This window comes from Triticum dicoccoides, chromosome 1B, assembly GCF_002162155.2.
Source record: "Triticum dicoccoides isolate Atlit2015 ecotype Zavitan chromosome 1B, WEW_v2.0, whole genome shotgun sequence".
Taxonomy (NCBI): domain Eukaryota; kingdom Viridiplantae; phylum Streptophyta; class Magnoliopsida; order Poales; family Poaceae; genus Triticum; species Triticum dicoccoides.
Genome location: NC_041381.1, coordinates 30,892,854 through 30,903,603, shown reverse-complemented (window position 1 = coordinate 30,903,603; position 10,750 = coordinate 30,892,854). Strand labels below are relative to the sequence as shown.

At 42.7% G+C, this 10,750-nt stretch overlaps 1 protein-coding gene across 1 annotated transcript; it reads left to right on the top strand.

Moving 5' to 3' along the window:
• The first annotated feature begins 3,385 nt into the window (after nucleotides 1–3,385).
• LOC119317363 (fatty-acid-binding protein 3, chloroplastic-like) lies at nucleotides 3,386–5,067 on the top strand. The gene is made up of 5 exons (XM_037591807.1): nucleotides 3,386–3,617; nucleotides 3,827–3,925; nucleotides 4,025–4,168; nucleotides 4,280–4,494; nucleotides 4,693–5,067. Exons 1-5 carry the CDS (start codon nucleotides 3,428–3,430, stop codon nucleotides 4,852–4,854), a joined length of 810 nt encoding a protein of 269 aa, XP_037447704.1. The 5' UTR covers nucleotides 3,386–3,427; the 3' UTR covers nucleotides 4,855–5,067.
• The last annotated feature ends 5,683 nt before the right edge of the window (nucleotides 5,068–10,750 follow it).

Genomic DNA, 10,750 nt, shown 5'->3' with positions numbered 1-10,750 from the left:
AATCCATTCGAAGAAGCTAGTTCGGGTTATCTTCAAAGTGGATTTTGAGAAGGCATATGATAAAGTTAAATGGCCTTTCCTTCGGCAGGCAATGCGCATGAAAGGATTTAGTGAGGCTTGGCGGAACCAGGTAGGTTCTCAAGTTCAGAAGGGTAGTGTCAGAATTAAGGTTAATGATGATATCAGCCATTATTTTCAGACACACAAGGGTCTGAGACAGGGCGATTCCATGTCTCCTTTGTTGTTTAACATATTGGCCGATATGTTGGCCATTCTTATTGGCAGAGTCAAGCAGCGTGGTCAAGTGGAGGGATTAGTTCCTCATCTGGTTGATGGAGGAGTATCCATCTTACAATACGCGACAATATCCTATTCATTGAACATGACATAGCTAAAGCGCGTAGTATGAAACTCATATTATGTCTCTTCGTACAATTGTCTGGGTTAAAGATAAACTTCCACAAGAGTGAGCCGCTCTTCTTTGGGAAGGCCAAAGATGAGCAGGATACTTATAGACCATTGTTCGGATGTGAATTAGGTTCTTTACCATTTAGTTATCTGGGCATACCGATTCACCACCGTAAATTATCTAATAAAGAATGGAAGTGTATCAAAGATCAAATTGAGAAAAAACTAAGTTGCTGGAAGGGTAAGCTTATGTCTTATGGAGGTCGGTTAGTGCTGATTAATTCGGTACTGACTAGTATGCCGATGTTCCTATTATCGTTCTTCGAAATTCCAAAAGGGGTACGGAAGCGACTTGATTTCTTTAGATCTCGGTTCTTCTGGCAGTCAGATGAGGACAAGAGGAAATATCGACTTGCGCGATGGGATATCCTTTGCCGACCAAAAGACTAGGATGGTCTTGGTATTGAAAATTTAGAAATCAAGAATAAATGTCTTATGAGTAAATGGCTCTATAGGGTTAGAGACAGGGCCGGAGGGCATGTCGGCACAGATTTTGCGCAATAAGTATTTGCAGTCGAAAACACTCGCCCAGATTACCATGAGACCAACTGACTCCCATTCTGGAAAGGGCTTATGAGGATGAAGGATTTCTTCTTTCGTAGAGTCAAATTCTTGGTTGGCAATGGGATGTCAACAAGATTTTGGGAGATACGCCCTTAGCCATCCAATATCCAACCCTTTATAACATTGTGCAACGTACAGAGGACTACGCAGGCACAGTTTTCCAAACGATCCCCTTGAATATCCAGTTCAGACGCATGCTAGTTGGTGAGCCATGGACAACCTGGATGCACCTGGTTCGGAGATTGATAGATGTTCAACTCTCCGACCAGCCAGATTCGACACAATGAAAATTAGCTAAAAATGGGATTTTTACATTGGAATCATTTTATATGGATTTGATTACTTCTCGCTCAATCTCTCAAGATCGTTGCATATCTGGAGGACTAAGGTTCCCTTGCGTATAATTTTTTTTATGTGGTTTGTCCACAAGCAAGTTATTCTCACCGAGGACAACTTAATTAAGAGGCATTGGGTAGGTAGTTCACGGTTGTTGTTTTTGTGATCATGATGAAACAATACAATATTTATTCATTGAATGCCCACTCGCCAAATTACTTTGGAGAACGATTCATATAGCCTTCAACATTAACCCTCTAGTTGACATTGAGTCGTTGTTTGGAACGTGGGTAGCTGGGGTTGAACATACTATTGCGGCTCGTATTCGGATTGGAATATGTGCGCTTTTGTGGGCTATATGAAACTGTCAGAATGATTTTATTTTTAACAGACAATACAATTTAACTTTCTTGCAGGTCGTCTTCAGAGCTACTGCTTGGATCTGTACGTGGTCCTTACTCACTCCTATGGACTCCAGGGAGCCTTTGGTTACTTGGTGCAACCAGTGGGAGATGATAGTACGGGCTATATTCAACCGATTCGGATGGCGGTCGCATAGCAGGATTGGACTCTAGGAGTCTTATCATACATATTACCGTACCGGTTGTGATTGTCAGCGTGTACTTTTCTCTTTTTCATTTGCCTTACTCCGCTTACGAGCTGTAATACTTTTATGACTTTATGCTACTTTGCGAACTTTTAATAAGATGGCTGCATGCATCATTATGATGCAGAGGCCCAGGGTAAACCTCCATTTCCAAAAAAAAAGATATTTTCCCCTAAAAGAAGAAACAACAAAAACATATATAAAAAGAAAGAATGAAAGATTAAGTTCTGTGGAACTGCATCACCTCTTTCATCAGTGACACATGAGTTATTACACATCAAAGCTGGTGCCACAAGATAAGAAGATTGGGCCCGTATCGAACAACTGGTTTTTATTGGGTTGCTAGTGCATCCGACGACCATTTTGCGAAACAGGGAATATAAGGTGCACAACCCTGGAAATCTTCAGAAGTATTGATAAGATGCACTTTCCAATTATCTATGTCATACGAGACTGTCATTTCCCGATCGGTAAGGAAACTATCTGGACGAATGGCCAACATCATGTAGAACTCGTCATCTTTGCGACAATGCCTTCCGAACAGTTCCAAAACATTGACAACATGCTTTAGAGTCGAGTTCCCGCTACCATGATTTTGAAGAACCCAAAGAGAGAGTTTGCAACCATTAAGATTATCTACACTCCAAGCATGCAAGCATCCCTGGGACAGTCTAATGGGGTCTAACGAGTGTGGCACTCTAATTTCTCTCAAAATCATTCCCTCCATGTCCGCTGTTACCATTGAAGATTTATTAATGCTAGTCAAATGCATAATGCCATTCAGGAAGATGCCATCTTTATCAGTACGCACTATTATAATCGCACCCTATGCCTTGTGCTAGAAACACTCGGCAAAGCCTTTGTTAGTTGTTCTCAGCAAAGGCCACCCGGCATACATCTCTCACGAAAACAGAAAATTGCCGATATCCAACCATCGGACACTCAGTAAAGCGTTTGCCGGGAGCCAAATGTGCTTCTCGGCAAAATAAAGTGATCTCACATACGCTGGTTCCGTCAGAATGTAGATTGTCTTCACGGCCAACATTGTCGGGGTACGAACCTAGATTGTCTACATGTTTACTCCTATTTTCCTTGTTTCTTTTCTGACATAATAATTAGAACTTTCTTGAGAGAGTGGGGTTCTCTCTGTTGCTACTGGCATTTAAGTACTCCCTCCGTCCGGAAATACTCGTCGGAGGAATTGATGTATCGGAGGAATTGATGTATCTAGATGTATTTTAGTTCTAGATACATTCATTTTTATGCATTTTTTCGACAAGTATTTCCGGACTGAGGGAGTAGTATAGATGGGAGAAGGGACACCACTCAAAAAGAAAAGGATAAGCCCCTAAAAAAAAAGGATAAGGGACTTCTACTGAAAAAAATTAGATAGGATAAGGTACTCGTGTGTCCCTGGTCGTCCAGTCTCCGCCCAGCAAGCGCTGCGCCGCCATGATGGTCCCTTCCGTCGTGCCCTATCTGCTGGCTGGTCCTGCACTCGCGAGGCCGGTCGGCACGCGTCTCCTTCCGCCCTGCGACCTGCCGGCCGGCCCCTCTTTGCAATCGGCCAGCGGCTGCCGCGTCGCGGGCGGCGGCGCACGGCGCCCGCAGCACATCTCGTTCGCAGCCGGAGGAGGCGCAGGTGAGGAACCCACCCTTTGCATTTCTCACGCCTTCACAGATCATATATATTAGCTGGAGAACCTGTAACTTCGGAAAACAGTGGATGTAAATTTTACTTCTCTATTTCAGTATTATTGTTCAAGATTAACTTCCAACTATGTTGATCCTAACTCATATGCATGACTCACCATTCATTTTATTTTACTCTTGCACTTTTTTTGCCTGTAGCGGGTGATGCTTTTGTCGTAGAAGGCGCGACGAATGTGAAGTTCTCTAGAGAGCTAACTGTTCCGGGCCACAAAGAGCCTCTGGTCATCCTCGGCACAGGTACATTTCCTTGCCCCATGTCCTTCCTTCGAGATTGTTGACTAGCATAAATGTGTAGTACTTTTTACAGTTTGTGATTTGAATTTTAGCTCACTCTAGGTTACAGAGACAAGTTCTTCGTCAAGGTATACGCCGCAGCATTCTATGTGGATATCTCCATTGGACTCGATACCGAGCAATGGAGAAAAAAGGTCGGCCTTGAGAGTTTCGATGCCTCCTCGGGTTTTGACTCCATTTTTAAAGGTAAAAACCGGACTCGGTCCAACTAGCTATCGAATAGCCCAACGAGTAGGTTCATGAATCTGTTGTGTAATACATGCTGATCAGACAGCGTATCATGCAATGCAAATGCAGCACCGGTTGTGAAATCTCTGAATATAACTCTAGTTAGAGACGTTGATGGCAACACCTTTGTGAAGGCTTTGGATGGCGTTATAGCTCGCCGGATTCAGAAACGGACCGATGAGGAAGAATCTTCACTGTCGGCTTTCCGGAACAGCTTTCTAGGGCGCAATCTCAAAAAGGGAACAACCATCTATTTAACTTGGTTGGAACCCTCAAGAATGCTGGTGAGTGAACAATCAGTCCCACTGTACGTATTCAACATTTTAAGCAAATTCATCTAGAGTTGTTGGTAGGAAACAATTGACTCTTCTGCGGGCAGAGCAAGAAAACCAACACGGGCATATCTTGTGAAATCAAGATACTTTTTTCACATATCTTGCATGATATATATTTTATTCTGTAACTAACTCGTTCTTGTGTAGGTCTCGGTTTCGACCGACCAAGGTCCATCCCAAGTCGACGCTGAGGTCAAATCAGCTACTGTCAATTATGCTCTATATGATGGCTTCTTCGGCACCTCTCCCGTATCCCCCACTTTGAGATCTTCCACTGCTCAGCTGCTAGAAGCTATCCTTACAAAGTGACGTGCAGAGCAGGGTCAGTGTATGGTCCCTGAAGACAAAGTGCAGAGTGATGAATGAATGCTATAGCAGTTTTCTTGGATATTGCATCTCATATATTCGAAATTGGCGGTGCATATCCATGTTACACTTCCGGGATTTGCTTTTTTTCTTTAGGGGGATGTCTCATGTAACTCAAATTAATACTTTTGAAATATAAGCAGCCGCTGCACACCACCACGGGAGGAGAGCGTCGCTGCAAACCACGGGCAGGGGGCGTTGTCCCTGGTCGCCGCGGGCGGACGATCGCAACTGTTGCTGTCCCAACCGCTCCAGCAGGCCGCCGCCTCCCCCCAACAACACTCAACGGAAAAAAGAAAAAAAAACATCCAGCCACCTTCGTCAGCTGGGTCTGCCGCCACCGCGGCCGAGGCCATTGGCAGCTACGGCGAGTGAGTGGCGGCGAGGTACATTTTTGTGTGGATCTGGGTTCGTTTGGAGCCGCCCTGGGGAGCAACCTTAGAGCGTCTCTGGAGAGTGATCGCCGCTACTGCCACTTTCACGGTTGTTTTGAGACTTGAGAATGAGGACGACATTCTGTTTCTTGGATGGAAGATTGGATGAAGGAAGAAGCGGGGAAGACACCTGTGAAGCAATGACGGGGAGCAGCGAGCGACGGCGAACGGGGCGGAGGACGTCTCGCTCTCGCATTGCATCACACGAAGAAGAGGAAGCCGCGAGGCGTGCGTGGAGCGTGGTGCGCAAGGATCGGATCGGACCTTGGCGATGGCACCTCTCTCTGTCTCTCCACGTCGGCGACAATGCCTCCGTGCGGCGTCTTTTCGGAGATGCAGCTGCGCTAGCTCGCCTGCACAGGCTATGTCGGACTCCTGCTTTCTACTAGTGATTAGTGAGGAGAAAGGGGAGAAAAAGACGTACTGCTTCGTACTAGTGATTAGTGAGGACGAAGGGGAAAAAAGACGTACCTACTTGTCTTCTCCTTGGGGACCAAAGGAATTAGTGCCCCGGAAGGTGAGCGAAGAAGCTGCCATCTCATTGGGGACGCCAAGTCATAAGTCGCACGCGCACCCCGCACGCGGATGGGTCACCACTTTTTCTATATATAAAGAGACTGATATGGCCATGGCGGATAGAAGGAGTAGGAAGTGGGCCGTGCCCATGGAGATAGAGGGAAGGCCGTGCTATGGATCAGTGAGGTGGCACAATCTAGACCCTCGATGGCTGACTGATGGGTTTCTCACGAGAATTAACTAAGGCACGGATTCATTTCCACAAAAAGAGAATTAAGTGGCATTGTTCCCAAACCGCCACGTCGTTTAATGACATGATGGTGACTTGGGTGCTACTCTATAAGATTCCTTGTGAACGAACATTTTAGCTTCTCTTTTACTTTCTTTGATTCTCAGCTTAGCTTTCAAAACGGCTTGGAACGGCACCTGCTTTGAGCAATTTGTTTGCTTGTCATTCGGGTGCCAAGTTGCTTGCAATTACATTATACATATAGTAGTTGTTGTTAAAGAAACATCTCATCTTTCTTCCTACAAGCAAGAAGCTAGCCTCTTTTCTCTTATTTCACCATCTCAATGACAAGGATAAGCTAGCTAGCGTTCTACAAGCAAGAAGATCTATTTACTTCTCACAAGAATAACAACAGGTCATGGTTCATTCATCCATGCACCTGAAAATCAACAAAGAATCAAGCCTCTTGGGAATTCAGAAATTTTATATTATATCAACGCAGTCGTATGTTTGTTTGTTCCACGATAGAAAACAAAAGTGCACATGGTGGAACTATCTTCTGTTTAAAAAAATAAAAAGGAAACCTAACTAATTATGCTGATGAATTCATCCGTCCATCCTTGTATTCGCCGACGCCGTCCTCCTCTTCTCTTCGTCAACTGAATTAATGGAGATGACTCTGCTCATGAACAAAACCGAGTGTCGGCTGCTACTACCAGGAGACGACGAGAACAACAACATGCTTTCGCAACCGTCACACAAACCAAGTAAGTCTTGGCAACATCTCATCTTTGACAAACTCCCTCCACACTTACAAGTGTTGCGACTGCAAGCAAAACAAAAAATATCAGCGTTCAAATTGAATTGAATCTCCTTCCCAAAAATACACCCTCCGTCTCTATAGGAAAACATCATAAACCAGCCCCAGGATACATGGAAGCAATCATGCTCAACACAGCTACAAGCTACAAGTTTAAAGAATGAAACCAAATTTAAATTGTACATCAAACTGCTTACGAAAGGCTGCAACAAATGACAAAAAATAAAAGAATGCAATCAGTTCGATTAGACATATATGCAGTGCGCCTGCAATGGCTTTAGTTTTCAGGTTTCAGGTTCATATTCATAACTGAACATCTATACGCAGCACCGGAGTAGTTAGATGCTTATATATGCTGAAACACATGAGAAGTAGACAACTAAATAAACAGTCTCAGCTACATGGACAATGGAGACTTTGAGCAGTATAAAATGGAGAAAAATGAAGATCAAACATGCTATTTTGGACTATGCAAGTGGAACCAAAAGCTTCAACTAGGGAGAATAATCTCTAGAAAGAGCCTTTTTGAAACTGGACAGCACAACAGTTGAACTGGGAAAACCAAACTGACGACTTCAATATGGAGTGGTTCCATTCAAAGAAGTACATGCAATCACATGTATACAGAATGACCACATGCGCAGCACCAGCAACAGCTCTACAACACCAACAGAGAGAAACAAGAAAAATACAACCAACAAATAAGTGACAAAGACAAGTGAGGAAAAATCAATTATGCATGTAAAGATTAGGTAATTGAGTAGTACTCCCTCCGTAAGGAAATATAAGATCATTTAGAACACTACTAGCGATCTAAGCAATTTTATATTTCCTTACAGAGGGAGTACATATCGATTGGACTTTGCACAAACCATCCATTCAAACAATTAAAAACTTGAATGTACAAAAAAAGTGTTGAAAGCAAGGGCCAAACTAACATAACTCAGCTGATCATGGGGACAATTTCAGATTGACCAATTTCACTAATTAACCAGCAAGTGACAACCAAAGGAAAAAGATATAACATGCTTTCTATATCCTATAGTTACAGGCCCAACATGGCAGCATCATACTCGTGGGCGACGCTGTGTGGTTATAACATTACAGGCCCAACATGACACCATCATACTCATGGACCACGTTGTGTGGTTATGACATTACATCCCCAACATGGAAGCATCATACTCTTGGGCAACGCTAAGGAGCAGGTCGAGGACCACGACCAGCTTACCTTGAAGGAGCAGAGCAAGCCAATGATGAAGAAGAGCACCAAGTAAGACTCATCAACATCTCATATTTGACAAACTCCCTCCACACTTATAATTGTTGCGGCTGCAAGCAAAACAAACAATATGAGTGTTTAAATTGGATCGAATTTCCTGCTCATAAGAAAAATACACCTTCCGTCTCTATAGGCAAGCATCATAAACCAGCCACAGGATAAATGCAAGCAATCATGCTCAACACCGCTAACATCTGTTTGTTATTTAGAATTATGAAAAATACAAGTATGCATATCAAAACTAGAAAATTGAGTAGTACATATCAATTGGACTTTGCACAAAACATCCGTCCAACAATTAAAAAACTAGAATGTACACCGAAGTGTTGAAATTGAGGGCCAGACTAACATAACTCAGCTAACCACTCAGATTGAGCAATTTCACGAATTAACCAGAAGGTGACAACCAAATGCAAAAGAGATAACATTCTTTCTACAGTCTATAGTCACATGCCCAACATGGCGGCATCATACTCATGGGCAACGCTCAGGAGCAGGTTGAGGAACAGGACCGGATTACTTTGAAGGTGTAGAGCAGGTTGAGGACAAAGAATATCACCGGCTTTCTTTGGCACCAATGCTAGGCGCACCTTTGCGCCTCTCCTGTGTGTCGAACAGGATAAGGCCAACGCGCTAGTTATAATACATGGCTGCAAAGAAGAAGCACAGTCAACATAACACTACAAAAAATGGTAATTAGACACTAAGGCAGCATGGTGATCACAAGAAATGAACCAAAGTAAACTTTGAACCTTGCAACAACATACCATAATGTATAAAACAAGAGGATGATTGCATAAAACAAGTTTCGATCAATACACTAGTGGGTCTGGTCTTTTATCGGCATGAACAAGCAAAGCAAAAATTGCATGATGGTTATAAGCAACAGATTAAGAATTTTGAGCCTAATTTTGCCTTTCCAAATGGATTAATCGTAGTAGTTGTGCCAGGAATACCTGATCTATATATACTCTATATCTGGCCATGGGAATCACGTTGAACTAGCTGGCAGCAACTATGGCAAGCACTAGAGCATCATTCACCGAGCCAATTGACTCTAGTGCAAGCGAACATTTTCAGAATTACTGCACATGCATGGCTTTACAAAATATAAATTCCTGGGCATTGTTTCAAACACCCAACTCTGATTCAAACAAACACTAACGCAAAAAATCCCCATATTCTTTCATTACAGGCAGAGAGATTCAGACTTGAGAGCAGCAATCATATTATAGGAGCTCAAACAGAAAACAGATGTGACTAGATGTTAAACTTTTTTCCCTTAAATTTTGTGCGCAAAAGCTTATTCTAACTTTTACACGGTCCTGCAACCCCACAGCTATAACTATGCTTTCTCTGTCCATATGGAATGAGAAATCTTATTTCCCATTGAAGAATTAAAAACTAAAACTAAACTGTAGGTTGACACTCGGATACCATGCTGATTATTAAGACCACTATAAAATGGGAAAAATAGAAACATTACACTGGTGACACTATGTGCTTAACTGAAAGAATGTTACAAAACTTTTTTCTCCATTAGAACTAGTAGGTGGATATGATAAAGACCACAAGCTCATCATTGATAAGGCACCAAGTACTTCTGACCATATGATCACTAGCACATCGAGTCCCAAGGTCCACCACAATTACGCATTAGATTCTTTTCATGGGGGAAAGATTACACCTTTGGCAACATCAAGGAACTAAACCCAACATCAGCAACAAAACCATACATTACCTTCCAAGAGAGAATAACACACTTGCTCCTCAAAGACGCACAATGCTCCCAGCACCATCTCAATGCCCAAGGCAGCTCGACCGCACTAAGCAGACACATCTCCCTCGCAGCTGCTAAGTTGTTCAAGTAGAGTTGAACAGAGTTTAGTAAGATTGGTGCAAATACTTGAGATAATTATTGGATGATAAGAATAGTCAAGATCATGACACAATATGGACAAGAATGGAAATTATTTATGCTTGGCAACTAGAATCGCGTCACACTAGTACATGACAATGCCAGCATGGAAAACCATCAGATTGTAATTAAACCGTGCCAGATGACCATAATCCGAAAGGGAAACAACTAAAAAGATTGAAACGGAAACCTGCAAGTCTGCGGTCTTCTTCACGTAACTAAACTGGCATCTTGAATACTCACCCTGGAAACTCGTGACTAGAAATTTCTCTATCGTTCACAACACACCAATCAAACTACCAACTAAAATTATACAAGAATGCTTGGTTCAGCAAGATAGAACATCATGTTGATATCTATTAGAAGGGTAGGTGAATGCTTAATATATATGAATGTAAATAAAGAGATGATGCTTAATATACATTAATGTAAATGAGAGGATGATATTTACCCTATAAACCCCTCATTCGCTCAATTTTTTTTCCCAACGTAATATTTTTTCTTCTAAGCCAGGGTTGATAAAGACAAAAGACAAACCCAAGTTTTCCATGTCCAGCCTTATAAGCTAAGAGATCAAATGGCGGACTCAAAACCAGGGAAGAGTTCATAGCAAATTGAATTAGAACACATTCACTCTGAG

Excerpts from the sequence above, each read along its gene's own strand:
- LOC119317363 (XM_037591807.1), top strand. The coding sequence starts at position 3,428 with ATGATGGTCCCTTCCGTCGTGCCCTATCTGCTGGCTGGTCCTGCACTC. Across the intron at positions 3,618-3,826 it reads CGCAGCCGGAGGAGGCGCAG|CGGGTGATGCTTTTGTCGTA; the intron begins GTGAGGAACCCA and ends TTTTGCCTGTAG. Across the intron at positions 4,495-4,692 it reads TGGAACCCTCAAGAATGCTG|GTCTCGGTTTCGACCGACCA; the intron begins GTGAGTGAACAA and ends GTTCTTGTGTAG.